Source organism: Geotrypetes seraphini, chromosome 5 (genome assembly GCF_902459505.1).
Source record: "Geotrypetes seraphini chromosome 5, aGeoSer1.1, whole genome shotgun sequence".
Lineage (NCBI taxonomy): Eukaryota > Metazoa > Chordata > Amphibia > Gymnophiona > Dermophiidae > Geotrypetes > Geotrypetes seraphini.
This window is the reverse complement of record NC_047088.1, coordinates 107,623,514-107,644,292: the sequence shown is the minus strand read 5'-3', so window position 1 is coordinate 107,644,292 and position 20,779 is coordinate 107,623,514. Positions and strand designations below refer to the sequence as shown.

Sequence of the window (20,779 nt, the reverse complement as noted above, 5' to 3'; positions counted from 1 at the left end):
TTGATTTATTGATGATTTTTATGGTATTGCTTATGTTTTGCTGTTTATGCATTTATAGTATCACCTTGGGTCTTGATGATCCTTTCCTATTAGTTAGGTTGAAGGTGAAATAGACTCCATTGAAGTTATTTCTCCTTCAAGGGGGGAACTGTAGGGGTGATTCCTTCCTCACACCTAAGGCTAGGCCTTTCTCACTGATGTCAAGAAGGGTGACGGGTCAAAAGCGCGTGAGGACAAAGGCGCATCGACAACCGAGCGTGGACAACTGAGCGCACGGCTTAATCATGCCGAAGAAAGCCCGTATTTTAAAGGGCTCTGACGGGGGGCGTGGGGGGGGGAACCCCCCCACTCTACTTAATAGGGATTGCGCTGCCTCACGCTGCCATGTTGGGGGGTTGTGGGGGGTGTAACCCCCCACATTATACTGAAAACTTAACTTTTTCCCTAAAAAACAGGGAAAAAGTTAAGTTTCCAGTATAATGAGGGGGGTTATAACCCCCCAAAACCCCCACAACACCAGCGCGATCTCTATTAAGTAAAGTGGGGGGGTTCTCCACCAACACCCCCCGTCGGAGCCCTTTAAAATACGTTTTTTCTTCGGCATGATGAAGTCCTGCTCAGTTGTCCACGCTCGGTTGTCGGCGCGCCTTTGTCCTCGTGCATTTTAGACTATGAACTGTCAAGAAGCATGAACAATCTTCTGCGAAAAAAAATCATCTTTGCTGTCTGCTGCCTGCCAGATGCATTCTGGGTATGTTACAAGAACTATGTGTTTCTAGTCAAGGACATTTGACTATGGATATGTGCTCAGCTCCTGAGAAATCTGTAGGAGGTAGGAGCTGCTCTGCTGTTCTTATCTTCGGAAGGTGCCTCTCAAGGCTTCGGGACAGAAAAGGCTATTGATTCAGGTTCTGTTTCTGGACTGGTTCTAGTGGTGGTCATCTGACGAGAACTAAGGAGAAAGGTGTCTAATAATTTTAGTCTAAGTTTTGAATGTGAAGAAGCTCGGATCGGAAACTTAGGTGTCTCTACACACCTTAATAATAAGAACTGATAAGTTTCCTCTTGTGACCGGCTCTCAGTGGAGAGTGAAACACAGAACTACCCTTTACACAGATCTGTTTTACATCATATAAGGAACTTTAGCAGATATAGCTTACAACTTGCTCCAGTGTCAAACACATCTGCTGCGCTGAAGGAAACGGACGAATTGCATCTCCCTGTTCTGAGGAGGCATAACCTTAAAGGGGTGAGAATAAGGAATTATCTATCTTATCAGCTGGGCTAGATAAAATTCTATTGTTTTGGGTTAAGGAGAGTTAAGGTCCTTTGATGATAAGTTATCTTAGATTGCTGCTAATCAGGAATTTTTTAAACTTTATTTTTTAATTCTTTATTCATTTAAAAATCTTCCAGCAAGTATACAGGAATATATCATTAATATCAACAATATAACACTTGAAATTCTTTTTATTGTAATTATAACAACATAAAAATTATTATAAGGAATTACCTAGTATGTATGAATTAGTCATATTTACTCATTTACTTAGGGATTATTGTGTAATAATTATGTAATGAGATACATGTATGTATACAGAGATATTGTGAACAAATAATTAGTTATTATTTACTGCTGGCTTGTAATTTATATATTTTTATACCTATAATAAAATATTTCATATAGCTCTGGTCCGTGGTGTATATATGGTGTATCCTAGACACAAGATATGCACACGACTATTTTGTTGCACTAATTTGTTATAGCCATAAATCTACCTACAGAAGCTTTAAAGGATATGTTCTTAACACCTGTTGTAATCCTTACCACAGTCATATTGGATGAGACGCAGATCTGGGAACTGGGTATGCATGTTGCATATGATGCGGTGCAAACAGCTGGCATGGGGAGAAAGCTCCCTTCGGAGAGTGTCTTGGAAGACAGCTTTTTGAAGTAGAAGTGATGGCGGTGGGTGAGAGCTATGGAGGCTGATGGCTGGTGCCTCCACAGGAGGCATAACAAAAATAAACCTGCAGGAAGGAAAAAAATAGGAGATCATAAGAGCACAATCAGAGAGTATGGTCATTTTTTGTTCTAATAATTTATACAGAAATCTGGAAAACAGGATTTTATATTCACCCATACACACCAGCTTCTCTTGCTCTATATGCGTAGTGCTACTTATTTAGGGTTCTACCTCCTCTGTAGATACAATTTGTATACTTCCATAAGAACTGTCATACTCAATCAGATTAAGTGTCCATCAAACCCAGTACCCTATTTCCAAGAATGTCCAATCCAGATCACAAATTGGCAGAATCTCACAAAGTAGCTAGATTTTATGCTTTCCCCAAATCTATCCTATTTATCAGTTTACAAACTTTTCCTCCAGGAACTTGTTAAAAAATATAAAGGTAATAAAATAATCTTCTTCCAAACTATTTCAAAGAACAATATAAAAAGTTTACGGGATTATATAAAACGGTCTATTCATTGGAAGGAACACATGTAGGAACTTGTCTGTCCAGTTTGGAAAAAATTGATCTGATTAGAGATGATGAGGAGAGTGGAGACAGGAGTTGAAGTGCTAAAGTTTGTGATTGTTGGTAGATGGAAATAGAATTAATGGTGGAGATCCCCAAGCCAAGTAGATTTGATAGAATAGAGATGAACTGAGTCACCACTCATAAGGCTGAAGGAATCTGTTGAAGTAGTCATTTAGAGCATTTTGTTTCTCCATTAGGTAAATTTGTTCAGGATGCGCAGGAGCACCCAAGAGGAGAACTGTATTGTCTCCTGGCAAAGAGGATGAGAGCCTGTAACTCCTTACATGATTATATAGTAGATGGCTATCTGAGTGCTGTGTTTATCAGGATTATTTGGTTCAGGAGACAATCTTGAAGGGTGTGAAAGGCAATGCAAAAGGCTCGAAGGTCCAATAAAGTGATATGGAGGGATCTCTCTTGTAGACTCCAAGAATCCCGAGTGTGAAGGCTGGCCAGGTAAGCTCCTCATGCATACCTGGAGGCATCTGTAATAGTATTTTCTGATGCAGAGGAACATGGAATAGGAGGCTTTGGACAGAGTACCTGAATGTAATCGCCACTGACGAGATTAAGAGGGAAGGCGACCTAGAGACACTGCAAGAGCAGGTCTGTAACCTGCGACCATTGAAGGACTAGAGTGAAATGAGTAGTTCTTAGATGTAGTCATGCAAATGGGGTTACATGAATTATGGATGCCTTAGTTGTCGAGTTGTAATGGTTTGTAGAACAGAGATTTTATGGAAAGGTGATGCTGAGTGTCTAGAACCTACTGAGGGAGCCCCAATGAATTCTAGAGTACAGGCTAGTTGGAGATGGGAATTTTTGTAACCGAGTATAAACCCTAGAAGTTGCAGTAGATGTATTGTTAGGTAGGTGGCTGATTGGACTGCTTGAGGTGACGACACCTTTATCAACCAGTTGTCCAGATAGGGGAACACATGAAAGCCTTATGAGTGGAGCGTTGCAGCCATAACAAATACATACTTTTGTCAATACTCTGGGTGCCGATACCAGGCCAAAAGGCAGTTCACTAAAGTAAAGGTGATGCTAGCCAACTTGAAAGTGCAGGAACTGCCTGTGGACTTGCAGAATGGGGATGTGTATGTATGCTTCCATGAGAACACAGCCAGTCGTTCTTCTCTTTCAGGGGATACGAGGTTGTTAAAAAGAGTATGCAGAATTTTTCCCTGACTATGCATTTGTTGAGAGTTACAGCCTCAGCACCTGAGGTTGTGGGTTCAAATCCCATGCTGCTCCTTGTGACCCTGGGCAAGTCACTCAATCCTCCATTGCCACAGGTATGTTAGATAGAATGTGAGCCCACCAGGATAGATAGGGAAAATGCTTGAGTACCTGATTGTAAACCGCTTCGATAACCTTAATAGGCGGTATATTAAAAAAAAAAAAAATGGAGGTCAAGAATTGATCGAAGACCTCTTATCTTTCTTGGTATGAGAAAGTACTTGGAATAGAACCCCTATTTCTCTATTGAGGTACTGGTTTGATAGCATTAAACTGCAGAGGGGCTGAGAATTTCTGCAGAGAACTACTGGGAATTGAAAGAGAATACTCACTGTAGTTTGTTTGGAGGAGTTCCGGTAGATGTAGAGCATACCCTTATTTCACCACTGGTAGAGAGTGAGTGGAACTCCGATGAGCCTGGAAGGAGGCTGTAGGATGTTGACTAGACGTTCCAGAAGAGCGCCAAAAAGACCGAGTCAACTCCTGCTAAGTAGGAGTTTGAGATTTTTGAGAGCATTGGTTTCTAGGGTGCTTTGGAGCTGGCATTCTGGAAGACATTGGTGGCATAGTGTAGTGCAGTTTAAAGGATATAGTCAACTGTTTAGGATCATAGGAATGGGTAGATTTCAGTGTCATCGACTTAAGAGGCTGAGGGAGAGGTCTTACTGCTATCATGCCTGGCGATCTTTTGTGCAGCTCTTTCAATTTGATCACCAAAAAGCTCATCTCCTAAACAAGGGATATTTACATTACATTAGGGATATTTCTATTCCGCCATTACCTTGCGGTTCAAGTCGGATTACAAATGGATTGTCTGGAGATTAGAAGTACTTGGGAAGTAGTTTGTACATTTGAGTTGCTAAGGATTACATCTGAGTTGTTAAGATATTGGAGGTACATATGTAGTAGTTGTAGGTGATGCTTGGGAGATTCCTGATTGTGTTAGTTGGGTTTTATGTGTGTTTTGAATAGAAGAGTTTTTATTGGTGGCTTGGCGCGCGCAAGAGATGGAGGTGTAGTCGCGCTGCTCCGTTATACCAGGCAACAAATTGAACATTAAAATGTACCTTCTGTCTTATTTTGAGCTCTAAGTATATATATTATTGGTATGGAAGATGGCTACTATGCAGCAATCAAAAATTGAAACGGCTTTTATGGTGTCGGGCACGGCGAAGCGTGTTAAACATGATCAGGCGACGCCGTCAAAAGCCCTGTTGCCGGAAGAGGAGGAGCTGGACAAGAAATAAATTATGGCAGAGCTCAGGAAAATACAGCGCATGATTCAAAGTAATGCAGGTAACATACAGGAAGTGAAGGAGGAGGTGGTTCACACTAATAGACAGATGGAGGTGGCTAATCAGCGAATGGCTGTGTTAGAATCTAAAGTGGAGCAGTGTAAGGAAGATAATAAAACCATCAAAGAGCTACAAAAACAACTTGAAGATTATGAGAACCGTGGGTGCAGAAAGAATGTGAAAATTATTGGTTTAGCGGAGAATTTGGAGGGGGGAATCCTATTCAGTTTTTGTAAACTTTATTACCTAAGTTGTTACAGTTGAGCTCAAAATTCCCCCTGGAAATTGAAAGAGCTCATAGAATTCATTCTCAACGGTCTGCAAATCAAGCAAAGCCAAGACCACTTATTTTTAAGCTTTTGAGATTCCAGCAAGCTTTTGAAACTTTAAGCTTGGCCAAAGCAGATAAAAATCTTAACTATAAAGGGCCTAAATTAATTTTTTTGCCTGATTTTGCCAAGTGCACTGCAGTTACAAGGCAACAGTTTCTACAGCTTAGACCTCAGTTGAGAGAAAAAGGTTTCAAATATGGATTATACTACCCTGCCAAGATGAGGGTTACGACTGGTAATAAATCCATTTATTTTGAAGATCCAGAGAAATTAAAGGATTTTCTGCTTACTTCGGAGCCAATGGTTACTTAAAGATTAATTTAAGATCAGAAGAATAGAAGGAGAGGAGCAAAGTAGATACTTATTTTATTATTTGTTTTGGGAGATCTTTATTTCTTTAATCCTATTACATTGTTAATTTGGGATTAATCTTTGCATATAAGTGGTGGTATCTAGAGAGGCATGAAGTAGAAGATGGTGAGATCCTGGTGTACCATGAAGGGCAGTGGCTTGAGTTCTGTGCCATTCACGTACTGTATGTCCTACAAAAGAAGCATTTCAGCTAGGAAGTGGCAGATGACATCTGTAAGAGGTTTGCATCAGATTCACGCTGGATCCCATACTGCAATGTCCTGGGCAGAGGCAATTACGATGTTTAATATGATAATGACAGCTATTCAGTTTTTGGACTTTGCAACTAGATGTGGGATATGTGTCTCCTTGGGCATACTTTTATTACATTGGATTGTTGTATGGAAGATTAATGGACTTTATTATAACTTGGATTCAAAGCTGAAGGTGTCACTAGTGATTGGAAAGGATACAAATGTAAAGCTTTTTCTTCAGGTACTTATTTCGTAAAAACTATTTATCTGTTTATTGTACTTAAAGATGTTGAGACCTTTGGGACTTCGCTGAATTCTGAATGATGAAAGTTTTGGACAGAATTGTGCATGAGAACATATGGAGAAACAACTTTTTAATCTTCCCGACTCTCTGTTTTTACAAAACTTTGTGCAAGCCGAGCTGCCACTCCTGTGCCTGTTATGGAATTTGACGAAAAGAGATGCTGCCTTTTCACTTGAATGCCTTTTGAGGATAGCGCCTGTTATTACTTGAAGAAGAGTTTATACCATGGCTCTTTCAGACAAGGCTTTTAAAACCATGCTGATCATCCTATAGCCAGACAGGTTTTCTGGGTAGTTCATTAATTGTATAAGGGAAGAGTTAGCACTGTCCAGAGTATTGTTTATTAATTACACTTCTTATGTCTATCTTGAAGATCTTATTTAAGGCTCTTTAATTGGATGGAAAGCTACTGCCTGTGGGTTATCTTTGCTTTTGCTCATTCGTTTAATAGGTTTCTGTCAGGATTTAAAGAAGATATTTGAGACTTTTCTTTATTAATATTCTATGTTGTAGTATGAAATGCAGGTTATTAGGTATATATTTATGGTTTATCAGAGCTCTGATACAATGTATAGAATGTTATATGAAATTATTTTAATGACAAGTATTTAATTGTGAGGATGGATTTCTGTTTTTTTATTTTGGATTAATTTTATTTGATTTAAGGAAATTTGAAAAAGCTGTTTTAATTGATTTTATTTTTAAAATGCTTGTAGGTGGATATAATGAATTGTATTTTAGATTTGTTTGCAAAATATTAAGTGTGAATATTTTTGGTATCTTTTTATATTATATATAAGAACATAAGAACATAAGTAGTGCCTCTGCCGGGTCAGACCAGAGGTCCATCCCGCCCAGCAGTCCGCCCCCGTGGCGGCCCAACAGGTCATGACCTGCCTTAATCACCAGAAGGGGCCCCCTTGCCCCCTAGGTTTCTCATCGAAGTCCTATCTTCCCATCAATGTCCTAACCCTCCGGCCTTGCACCTGCACGACCTGGTGAGCTGTCTATACTTATGCAACACCCCAGCACCTCCCTCAGTACCCCACGATCCCCTTTTCCCTCAGGAATCTGTCCAATCCCTGTTTGAATCCCTGTACTGTACTCTGCCGGATCACTTCCTCCGGGAGCGCATTCCATTTGTCCACGACCCTTTGGGTGAAGAAAAACTTCCTTGCATTTGATTTGAACCTATCTCCCTTCAGTTTCTCTGAGTGCCCCCTTGTACCTGTCGTCCCTTTTAGTCTGAAGAACCTGTCCCTGTCCACCCTCTCTATGCCCCTAAGTATTTTGAAGGTCTCTATCATATCCCCCCTGAGCCTCCTTTTTTCCAGAGAGAAGAGCCCCAGTTTATCCAGCCTCTCAGCATATGGGAAGTTTTCCAGCCCTCTTACCAGTTTCGTTGCCCTCCTTTGGACTCTCTCAAGAACTGCCATGTCCTTCTTGAGGTACTTATAAGTACAATGATTATTGGGGATAATATATGAGTTTAATTTATAAGATCTCTTTTGATGGTTTTATGAAATTTTAATTTCCTAATGTTTTAAAGTGTGTTTATCAAGTGATTAATTTAATTAATTGGTTGATTAATAGGAAATTTTATGTTTCTTTTAACTGGGAATGTAGTTGAATTATTAATTAATATTTTTGTTTATTGAGTGTGACTATATTTGATAAATTTATATGATTGATTGGGTGATTATTCTAATTTCTGAGATTGTAAATTGCATTATTGATGTTTAAGGTATTCATGAATTGATATCATATTAGTATTTTATAAGAGATGGATTTGTTTATTATGTTGCCTGGGGGGTATTGTGATTATATGTCCTATGCGTGTTCCAAGACAATCATTCTTAGGGGGAGGTTGGGGAGGGTTGTTGGTTTTGTTGGAATTAGGGGTAATGAATTTATAGATTTGAGTTATTATTAAACATATTAGGTGTAATGGTATCTGGTCATTTCAATAATATCAAGTCTATATATTATTGTTGGTTTCTATATGAGATTTTAGATGGAGATTAAGGTTTTTTCTTTAAATGTCAATGGCCTAAATCATCTAGTCAAAAGGAGGAAAATGTTAGCTTTCCTTCAGAAGCAAAATGCTGATGTATATTTTGTCCAGGAGACACATCTGTCATTAATAGAATCTAAGAAACTGAAAGGAGGTTGGGTTTCTAAAAGTTTTTTTGCCCCAGCAGTGAGGAAAAAGGCTGGGGTTGCTATTTTAGTTAATAGAAAGTGTTCAGCTGATTTTCAATTAATTGCTTCGGATCCTTCAGGAAGATGGGTACATGTTAAAATGGATTTGGGAAATACTACCCCGGATTTATTCAATGTGTATGCTCCAAATTAGAATCAAATGGAGTTTTTTAAACATTTACAGCAATTATTATTACCACTGGCTACTTCTAATTTAGTAGTGGCTGGAGATTTCAATGCTGTAATTGATCCAATTATTGATAAAAGACCAAGTAAAATTATAAAATCATTAGGGCTAGATAATTTAATACAATCTTGTGATTTAATTGATATATGGCGTATTCTTCATTTTAATGATCAAAACTTTTCTTTTTGTTCACAGGTCCATAATTCCTTTTCAAGAATTAATTATATTTTTGTTTCTAATAGAATAGTGCAGCGTGTGACGAAAGCTATTAGATCCTATTATTTTGTCTGAACATGGGGGAGGGGGGAGTGTGGTTTGAGTTACAATCTGATGAACAAGTTTGTCATAAACCAGTTTGGAAATTTAATAATGCTTTGCTTGCTGATTCAAAATTTCTTGAAGATTTTAAGTTGAAAATGATTGAATTTTTCCAAATTAATACCTCTGTGGATATAAGTATTGAAACATTATGGGATGCATTTAAGGCAACTATGAGAGGTAATATTATTTCTTATTTGGTATATATTAAAAAACAACTTAATTATAATTGGAAAGATTGGAGAAAATTAAATTACAACTTTTGGTGGAACTCTCTGTGCAAGATTTATTGCATTACAAAAGGGTTATTTCAAGAAATTTCAGGATGTATGGAAACCATTAACAAAATATTATACGGAGTAGCTGAGTTTGTTTCCCTTAATTTTATTAGTATTAATTGGGTGGGGTGGGGATATTTTATTAATACATATTTATATTATACTGGATTATATGCTAGGGAGGGAGGGAAGGGGGAGTGATAAGATTTTAAGTAATGTGCAAATGATAGTTTGTAAGTGATATATTTATTGTTAATGTGATTGAATATATGTAACACTTAATGTAATCTTAAAAATGAATAAAGAATATTAAAAAAAACCCACAACTTAAGAAACAATTTTCTGATTTAGAAAAAAAAATTAAGATATTGGAAAATAAATTAATCAATAGGTGGGAACAACATACTTTGCAGATCTTATTAAAAGCAAAAGCCAAATATAATGAGATATCTTCTCAATTTGTAAGGAAAGATTTGTTTTGTCAGCAAACTCAGTATTATGGTAACTCAAATAAGACGGGAAGATTATTAGCAAATTATCTTAAAGCAAAAAAGAGGAAAACTAAAGTTATTGCAATTAAGGATAAACAAGGAATTACACATACTAAAATTGAGCATATTTTAAAACAATTTTTTAAATTTTATAAAGATATGTATTCTTCCGAGTCTTATGGAAATAGAGAGCAGGATGGTTTAGAATTTTTAAATTTACTTAATGGACTGAAGGTTCCTGATCATATAAAAAGGAGTTTAGAAGAACCTATATCTTTAAAAGAATTAGAAACAGCATTGAGATCTCTTAGAGTTGGATCCGCTCCAGGTGGTGATGGTTATACTGTTGAGTTTTATAAATCATTTCAAATTACCCTTTTGCCATATTTGTTAAAGTTATATCATTATCAACTGAATAGAGGTTGTATTACAGGTACTATGGCTGATTCTTTAATTATTGTCTTGCCAAAACCAAACAGAGATTCTACTTTGGTTTCAAACTACAGGCCTATCTCGTTAATAAATGTAGATGGAAAACTTATTGCTAAAGTATTGGCTTTGCGTTTGGCTAAAGCTCTCCCTTTTATTATTGATGCTCATCAAACAGGATTTGTTGCTAAGAGACATTCTTCGAATAATACTAGATTAGCTTTTCATTCTCTTAATTTAACAAAAAAATGAATGATCCGGCTTTTCTGATATCTTTGGATGCAGAAAAAGCCTTTGATCGAGTTGAGTGGACTTTTATGTATCAGGCTTTAGAGTGGTTTGGTATAGGTTCTGGTTTTATTCAAATGATTCAGACACTGTATAGCTCTCCTGGTGCAAGATTATATATTAATAATAGTTTGTCAGATCGATTTAACTTGCTAAGGGGGGTTAGACAGGGGTTGTCCTTTATCTCCTTTACTCATTGATGTTGTTCTTGAACCCTTGTTAATAGCCATTAATCAGGCAAAGGAGATACGAGGCATTCCCTATTCAAATTGGGAATATAAACTCTCTGCTTATGCGGATGATATACTGTTTTATTTGAGGGAACCAGAAATTACCATTCCATGTTTACTTGAATAGAGAAGTTTGGAAAATTTTCTGGATATAAGATCAATTGGAGTAAGTCTGAAGTTCTTCCGCTCAATGTTCACTGTACCAAAGGATTATTTGAATCATTCTCATTTGTTTGGAAAGAAGATGGATTAAAATACTTAGGTATTATTATCAAAAATTCAATAGAGGACAGAATGAAGGAGAATGAAAAATTTTATTAAAGAAAATATCAGAAATGTGTGAGCAATGGAATCCTTTACATCTTTCTTGGTGGGTGAGAGTTCAAACTATTAAAATGATGATATTGCCTGTGGTTTGTTATCAAATGAGTATACCACCATATTTTTTTCAGGGGTCATTTTACAAAAAGTTAAATGGTATTCTTACTAAATTTGTTTGGTTGGGTAAAAGACCTAGAATTGCTTTAGTATCTTTACAAAAGACAATTGGGGACGGAGGGGTAAATTTTCCAAATTTTTATAGGTGTCATCAAGCCTATATTTTAAGACAGGGTATGTATTGGATCCTCCCAGATCTCATGGAGACTGTCCCAGATTGGTTATATTTAGAATGGCGACTCCTGTTTCTTTTGCATTTGTCTCATCTTATAAGTAAAATTGCCCAGGAAATATAAAGAAAATAGAATTTTGCTTGATACTTGGAGAACTTTATGTTATGTTAGTAATCTGTCACCAAATCCAATTTCTAAATCATTAAATCAATCCATTTGGCTAAACTTCAAGATTAAAGTTGGCGGATTTAAAATCGTTTGGAAGCATTGGATTATTAAAGGTATACGGACTTTAAATGATGTTGTTGTAAATGGTTCACTGCTTAGTTTTTCACAATTGCAACATAAATATGGTTTAAATAAATCACAAAATTTTAAGTGGTTGCAATTGAAGCAGACTATTCAGAAAGGGTTCCCTGAATGGAAAGATCTTAATACTCAGTATAGTTTGGAATTGCTATGCTTTCAGGCGGATTTCTTGGGTCACCAAGCCACACAGTGGTATAAATTGTTGTATGGATATTTGAATAAAAAGCACAAAACTGGTCTTAGGGATATTTGGAGCATTGAGATTGGGCATCAAATTTCTGCTTCTCAATGGCCACGACTTTGGTCTTGGAAAATAAAAACTACAAGGTCAGCATCTATGAGACAAACTTGGTTCTTTTTGTTGCATAGAGCTTTTTGGACCCCAGTACGTTTGCAGAAGTTGGATAGCTCTAGGTCTAATAGATGCTGGCATTGTAATTTAGATGCTGGGACTTTAGACCATTTACTTTTTTCTGTCCCTATATAAATGCCTTTTGGAGGTTAATTTGGTCCCAAATTAATTCATTGTTAGAAAATCATGTTGCCCTATCTTATGATACTATTTTATTTGGTACATCTATGAGATTAAAGAATCAAATTTCAGCAAATAACAATAAACTTTTGCTAATATTGACGGGGATTGCCATTCAACATATTACTGGAAATTGGAAGGATTATACTAAACTTAATTATACCTTTTGGTGGAATTCAGTCTGTCATATTTATAAAATGGAGAGAGTGCTTGCTATACAGCAAGGAAATTATAACACTTTTAAAAATATTTGGGGGCCATTGATTATATATTCTAATGACTAGACACTTTAAACACCTTTTTATTATATAGGAATATGATTAGTGTGGGATTGGGATGTATGATATATGTTTTAATTGGTTGATTCCTAATGGAAGGGATGGGGAGGTTTCTTTCTTTTTTATGCTTTTGAGAATAATATATAATATCAAGTGATTTGTAAGAATTCTCTGTTTCCAGAGTTGGAAAAAGGACCCAACAGAGGAAAACCGTCAGGCGCACAGGAAATGCCAAAAGGAATGCCACCGGGAGGTTAAAAAAGCAAAAGGGAAATACGAAGAGGGGCTGGCCAGGGAGGCGAAAAACTTCAAGGCATTCTTCAGTTACGTTAAGGGGAAGCGACCAGCGAGAGAGGAGGTGGGGCCGTTGGACGATGGGGACAGGAAGGGAGTGATTAAGGAGGATAAAGAGGTAGCTGAGAGGTTGAACACGTTCTTCTCGTCGGTTTTCACGAGCGAAGACACTTCTAATATACCGGACTCAGAGGACCTCATGAGTGGGGAACAGGCTGAGAAATTAGAACACATAGAGGTAAGTAAGGAGGATGTCCTCAAACAGATAGACAGGTTAAAATGCGGCAAATCACCGGGCCCGGACGGGATCCACCCAAGGGTTCTGAAGGAACTAAGACAGGAAATAGCGGGCACAATCCAACATGTTTGCAACCTATCCTTGAAAACGGGTGAGGTACCAGAGGACTGGAAATTGGCAAATGTCACACCCATCTTCAAGAAGGGATCGAGGGGTGACCCCGGGAACTACAGGCCGGTGAGCCTGACTTCAATTATAGGGAAGATGGTGGAAGCTATGATCAAGGACGGCATTTGCGAGCACATTGAGAGGAATGGCCTACTGAGAACAAGCCAGCACGGATTCTGTAAGGGGAGGTCGTGCCTAACGAACCTGCTGTACTTCTTTGAGGGAATAAGCAGTCGCATGGACAAAGGGGAGCCCATAGACATCATTTACCTCGATTTTCAGAAGGCTTTCGACAAGGTGCCACATGAAAGGCTACTTAAGAAGCTTTGGAACCACGGGGTGGGAGGGGATGTGCACAGATGGATCGAGCACTGGTTGTCGGGTAGACTGCAGAGGGTTGGAGTAAAGGGTCAATACTCTGACTGGCGGGGAGTCACGAGCGGTGTGCCACAGGGATCGGTGCTGGGGCCGTTACTCTTTAACATATTCATCAATGACCTGGAAAAGGAGGCAAAGTGTGAGGTTATAAAATTCGCAGACGATACCAAACTGTGCGGCAGAGTTAGGACCAGGGAGGAGTGTGAGGACCTACAAAGAGACCTGGACAAGCTGGAAGACTGGGCAAACAAATGGCAAATGCGCTTCAACGTGGACAAATGCAAGGTCATGCATATAGGGAAAAAGAACCCGTTGTTCAGCTACAAATTGGGGGGGGTATTGATGGGAGACAGCAGACTCGAGAGAGATTTGGGTGTGCTGGTGGATGCATCACTGAAGCCATCTGCACAGTGCGCGGCAGCCTCGAAAAAAGCCAACAGGATGCTGGGCATCATAAAAAAGGGCATAACAACCAGAACACGGGAAGTCATCATGCCATTGTATCGAGCGATGGTGCGTCCGCATCTGGAATACTGCGTTCAGTACTGGTCGCCGCACCTCAAGAAGGACATGGCGGTACTTGAGAGAGTCCAAAGGAGAGCAACGAAAATGGTAAAAGGGCTGGAACACTGCTCATACGCCGAGAGGCTGGATAGGCTGGGGCTCTTCTCTCTGGAAAAAAGGAGGCTCAGGGGAGATATGATAGAGACCTTCAAGATCATGAGGGGCATAGAGAGGGTGGATAGGGACAGATTCTTCAGACTGAAGGGGACAGCAAATACAAGGGGGCATTCTGAGAAACTGAAGGGAGATAGGTTCAGAACAAATGCAAGGAAGTTCTTTTTCACCCAGAGGGTCGTGGACACTTGGAATGCGCTACCGGAGGAAGTGATCAGGCAGGGTACGGTCCAAGGATTCAAACAGGGATTGGACGGATTCCTGAGGGATAAAGGGATCATGGGATACTGAGGGAGGAGCTGGGATGTAACAAAAGTATAGAAAGTTTGTCAGGTATTGAGCATAAACCAAACAGGTCGTGCATGTGCAGGACCGGAGGGCTGGGACTTCGATGGGAAGGCAGGACCAAATTGGGAGGCCAAGGTGGCAGGGGAGCCCCTTCAGATGATTCAGACAGGTTGTGATCTGTTTGGGCCGCCGCGGGAGCGGACTGCTGGGCAGGATGGACCTATGGTCTGACCCGGCAGAGGCACTGCTTATGTTCTTATGTTCTTAAATATTGTACACTTGTATGATTTGAAAATGAATAAAGATTTTTTTTAAAAAAAGAAGAGTTTTTATTTCTTTTTTGAAAGTTTGTAGTCTGTGGTCGTGGTCAGTAGGTTGTAGAATTGTGGGTCAAGTGTTGCAGCTCGAGTGGCTAGGAGGTTGTCGTATAGTTTGTTTTCTTTTGACGTTTTTGGTTGGAGGGTGTGTGAATGGTGCGTGGGTTCTCCTGTGTCTGGTTGAGGTGGACTGAATTAGTTGATTGTTCCAATAGGCTGGGCTGTCTCCGTTTATTGCTTTAAATAGTAGGCAGTAAAATTTGAAGTGTATTCTCCCTTGTATTGGGAGCCAATGTGAGTCGTGGTATGCCTCTGTGGTGTGGTTGAATTTCTTCAGTAAGTAGATCAGTCTTAGGGCTGTGTTTTGTATTGTTTGTAGTTGTTTTATCATGGTTGCTGTGCATGGGAGATATAGTATGTTGCAGTAGTCTATTAGACCTAGGATTAGGGATTGTACCAAGAGTTGGAATTGTTTTCTATCGAAGAATTTTCTGACTTGCCTCAGGTTTCTCATGACTGCAAATGATTTTTTTTATTGTTTTGTTGATTTGTGGCTGCATTGTACAGCCTCTGTCTATTAGCACTCCCAGGAGTTTTAAATTGTGTTGGAAGTAGTATGTTGTAGAGTTTATGACTAGGTTTGTTATGGTTGGGATTTTGTTATTTTCGAATAGGATGAAGTTTGTTTTGTCCAGATTTAGTTTTAGTTTGTGGTCTTTCATCCATGTTGCTATTGTTTCAAATGTTCTGTGTATCGTGTCTGCCATGGATGGTGCTGATTGATTGAACAGAAGGAGAATGGTGATGTCGTCTGCATAACCGTAAGAGGTTAGGCCTTGTTCGTCTAGGTAGGAACCGAGGGAAGCAATGTATAGGTTGAAGAGTGTGGGAGAAAGAGGTGATCCTTGGGGTACTCCGCAGGGGTTAGACCATGGCTTGGATTTTTCTTTATTTGTTTTAACTCTGTATGTTCTGGATTGTAGGAATCCTTTAAACCATGATAGTACCTTTCCACTGATTCCTATTGAGTCCAGTATTTGTAAAAGGATATTATGGTCTACCAGGTCAAAGGCTGTGGAGAGATCTAGTTGGATAATTAGCATTTTTTTGCCTGTGCTGAGGTGTTGTCTGGCGGTGTCCATGAGTGAGCCCAGTAGGGTCTCTGTGCAAGACTGCCTGGGATTCAAGTCTGTTGCACGAAGCTATGCTTGCCATTGCATTGTAATGGCTAAGGCTGATGCTCAGGAAGTTACGTCAAAAGCATCAAAACTGATCTTGACATGAATTTCCTAGTCTCAAGGAAATCATGTGTAGACTGTTGAAAATCAGGAAACTGGTCTACAAAGATAAATTGTTTGAAGTGAGACAGGTGTTGAACTAATAGCTTGAAACAGAAGGTCATATAGAAATTGTAGTTGAGGATATGGCTGGTAAGCATTGTATTCTGGAATAATTAACGGCCAAACCTGTCCAAAATACAACCCTCCTTAATTGGAGGAGTAGTGGCATATGATCTGGAGTTGGCCGACTTCTTCGAAACAAACTCTACCAGGAGAGACTGATGCTGCAATTGAGGCTTATTAAAGCCAGCACATGATTGCACCCTGTAAAGGACATCCCTGTAAAGGATATCCAATTTTGTTGGTGCTACTGGAATAAGTAGGGGAGTTTTCCAGTTTTTCAACATAGATTCTCACATGAGATCATGGAATGGGAGTTTTAGACATTCCTTAGGGATTTGCTCAAAGTCAAGTGCATCAAAAAATGTAGCTCTTGGTTCCGGTTCAGATTCTATCTTCACAAGAAGAGCTTGACCCATTTGCTTTATGAATGTTCTTGCCTTATGAATGTAAAAGAAAGGCTCTCTGGTGTGACCTACGCCTAGGCGGAAGAGATGGATCTGATGAAAGCCCATGGGACTCTGATGCAGAATGTTGTGGGTCAGAGAAATCCTGAAGGAACAGATCTGAGTCCTTTCGCTCTGTGACTGGAGATTTAAAAATTGTACCTCCAGAAGCATGACACTGTGTGGCATGGTGGCTATGGTGCTGACGATAACGTCAGGAAGGACCTAATGTCTCCTTTGATGACGGTCCGACGTTGATAAAGAGGAAGTATATCGATGACAGGACCTGGACTTGTGTCGAGGAGAAGATGTAGATGTCGTACCATGAGGCCTCATAGAGCCTTGCTCAGACTAGGATAATACCTGAAGAGTCAGTTCAGCAGTTAGCTTCGATTGGCTTTGATAGCTCTTTATGAAGCAGCTCGTGAAGTTGGTCCTGTTTGGTAAGTTGTAGTACCGAGGGAGGGTGTTGATGGTATTGTTGGTGACCTTGATGTAGAGGCATGCCTCAGAGGAAACACTTCCTGTAATGATGGAGAGCGAGGCTGCCGGTGACATTGTTTAGCATGCATTGACTACTCGATGCTAGAGATGCCGGAGTTGTGTGGCGAGGAGAAGCATGGAAATCCTTCATAGCTTGTTTATTAGATGGTATCGGCGTCGGTACTGAAAAAGTCAACGCTGAACAATGCGACAATTCTGGTGTTGGTTTTGATGCGGCTTTTTTTACATCAAACATAGTGGGTATTTCTTGATGGATCTTGGGGTCCACAAAGTTTCTCATGCTGTAGACATCGAGCAATCAAAGAGCATTTTTGTAATTATGAACATTGATGACAAGAGTCTACTCGGTGACACCAATTGTGTGGATCAGTGACTGATACTGAAAGATTAGGTACTACCTTTGCTAATCTTCTTTCTTGTAAATCCACGCTTTATTAATGGACAGATGGATTATGCATCCCATGTCGTGAGATTGCTTGTAGGAAGTCTATTTACATAATTTTTTAGACCCTCCCCTCTTACCTCAGGACTGTGTTCAGGCATCCAGTTCGTATAAAAGCAGACAGTCACCTATAAAGCACAGTTACTTACCGTTAACAGATGTTATCCGGGGACAGCAGGCAGATATTCTCACATGTGAGTGATGTCATCCACAGAGACTGGTATGGACAGTGTTAAAAGTGTATTGTCACTTTAAACTTCTTAAGAAGCTTCGAGACTGCCCGCTCTACACACATGCGAGTGCCTTCCCGCCTGTTGTTGGGTCGTGGTTCCTCAGTTCAGTAACCAAGCTAAGAAGCCAACCAGGGGAGGTGAGAGGGATGTGAGAATGTCTGCCTGCTGTTCCCAGATTAACACGTTATGGTAAATAAACTGTGCTTTATCCTTGGATAAGCAGGCAGCATATTCTCACATGTGGGACTCCCTAGCTTATGAATGGGATGGTGGGAGAGTTGGCCATTAGGAAGAAAATAAATTCTGTAAAACTGCTTGGCCAAAATGAGCATCTCGTCTGGAATAGGATTCTAGATCATAGTGAGATGTAAATGTGTGAAATGTGGACCAAATAGCAGCTTTGCAAATATCTTCAATGGGAATGGAATGCAAAAAAGCCACCAATGCTGCCATAGCGCAGACCTTTTGTGCTGTAACTCATCCTTTGAGCTGCAGCCCAGTCTGAGCATAGCAGAAGGAAATGCAGGCCATTAATCGTGTGGAAATAGTTTGTTATGTTACATGCAGGCCCAATCTGTTGGGGTCAAAAGAGATGAACTGTTGAGGTGAAAACCTGTGTGGCCTACTCTTCTGTATGTACTAAGCCAAGGCATATTTACAGTCTAATGTATGAAGAGCAGTTTCTCCAGGGTGAGAATAAGGTTTTGGAAAGAACACAAGTAGCAGAATGGATTGATTCAGGTGAAATTCCATAACTTTTGGAAAGAATTTAGGATGAGTTCTAAGAATCACTTTATCATGATGAAATACTGTAAATGGTGGACTACAAACCAACGTCTGTAGTTCATTCACTCCACGAGCAGAAGTGATAGAGATCAAGAAGACCATTTTCCAAGTGAGAAACGTAAGATGAGTAGATGCCAATGGTTTAAATGGCAGCAGCATCAGTCTGGTGAGGACTACATTGAGATCCCAGATAACTGGAGCCGGTTTTAGTGGAGGTTTTGTATTCAAGAGTCCTTTCATAAAATCGAGAAACAAGCGGATGAGTGACTAGAAGTTTATTGTTGAATGGAACATGGTAAGTACTAATAACACTGAGGTGAACTCTAACTATAGTGGTGGTCTTAAGTCCAGAGTTGGATAAATGGCAAAGGTAGTCCAATTCTGAAGAAATAGAAGATGTGGAGGGGTGATGGAGATTACACCACGAAATGAAGCGTGTCCATTTGAGTCGATAGCATTGAAAAGTAGAAGGCTTTCTGGAAGCAGCTATAATGGGTTGTACTGAGACAGAAAGATTCTACTCTGCTGAAGTTAGGCCAAGAGGTAACAAGCTGTCAGGTGCAGAGATTGTAGATTGGAATGTAAAAGAGATCCTTGACTCTGAGTGAGTAGAGATGGAAAGATCTGTAATGAAATTGGATCCTTGATACTCAGTTGAAGTAGAAGGGAAAACCAAGGCTGTCTGGGCCTCTAAGAGCTATTAGAATCATGATGTATGAGGAGAGACTGGAAGCCCTGAATATGAATACCATAGAGGAAAGGAGGGACAGGGGAGATATGATTCAGACGTTCAAGTACTTGAAAGGTATTAACGTTGAACAAAATCTTTTCCAGAGAAAGGAAAATGGTAAAACCAGAGGGCATAATTTCAGGCTGAAGGGTGGTAGACTCAAGAGCAATATAGGGAAATTCTTCTTTATGGAGAGGGTGGTGGATGCCTGGAAAGCGCTCCTGAGGGAGGTGGTGGAGAGGAAGCATGGGATGAGCACAGAGGATTGTAAATCAGAAAATAGTAAATATTGAAGAACTAAGGCCAGTACTAGGCAGACTTGTACTGTGTCTGTGTCCATATATGGCCATTTGGTTGAGGTTGGGCTGGGGAAGGCTTTGTTGGCTGGGATGGTTTAGATGGGCTGGAGTGAGCTTTGACGGAGACTTCAGCAGATGGAACCTAAGCACAGTACCGAGCAGAGCTTTGGGTTCTGGCCCAGAAATAGCTAAGAAGGAAATTTTAAATTAAATCAGTAATTTAAAGAGAGGGTAAGATTTGGCAGACTGGATGGATCTTTATCTGCCGTCATCTACTATGTTACTATGATGGCTGACTCTTGTTTGAGCTTGACTAACATCTTCAGAACCTTCCTCACTCTCCTTGTCATCTTTCCCCCGTCCCTACTCCCTTTGTACTTTTTAAACTGCTTGCAGAAGGTTGGCAATCACATCTTTCAGATTATGACCAGTCAGGCTCCATGCCTGCTGTGATCCCCGTTAAAGCTGGCAGGAAGAGTGAGAGGAAGCCCAAAAAGTGGGGTCTCACTTACAGTACCAGACAGACCAGCTGGATGAATTTGCAGACCCAGAATGGGGGGACAGGAAAATCCTACCTAGTCACTACACTCCAATCAGCAGCACTAAAAATGTGGATTTTAAACCTAGTGCTGGTTATAGCAAGCCAGGTAATTTCCCTAGTGTCCACCGGGGGAGCCCAAGAGAGCCCCAGGTGAGAGCAGGCTCAGCTAGGACAGGGCAGGGCTTTCACTCTGAAAAGCCTGCAGATTTCTCTTCACTGTTAGAGAGGCTAAGGAAGAGAAGTTTCCCAGCTTTGACCAGGGTGATGCCATAGACCCTATAAAAATAAAGGAAGCTGGTGCCTCTCCAGAGTTGGCAGCACAAGTCCTGGAGGAACCGATGGAGTTGCAGGAGGAGCTGATTCCAGAGGTAGAGCTGATGGATGTAAGTTTCGATGCCAAACCGTAATTGAAAGCAGTGCTGTTTTGGTGCTTTCTGTATTTGGCACACTAACTGAGGATACTGCCTGACTACAGTTTTGGTTTTTCAATATTTTTCTATTTTACTAACTGTTCAAGACTGACTGTTTGCTGGACTTAAGTTTGCAGTGCTGGAGTAAG

General features: G+C 40.0%; 1 protein-coding gene across 2 annotated transcripts in view; it reads right to left on the bottom strand.

Annotated features, from left to right (window-relative positions):
* Window positions 1–20,779, bottom strand: part of SRCAP (Snf2 related CREBBP activator protein) — an 891,636-nt gene that overhangs the window by 191,060 nt on the left and 679,797 nt on the right. For both annotated transcript variants that reach the window (XM_033945009.1, XM_033945008.1), the window contains exon 27: window positions 1,829–2,031. In XM_033945009.1, coding sequence (XP_033800900.1) covers window positions 1,829–2,031 — 203 coding nt within the window. The remainder of the gene's footprint in view (window positions 1–1,828; window positions 2,032–20,779) is intronic.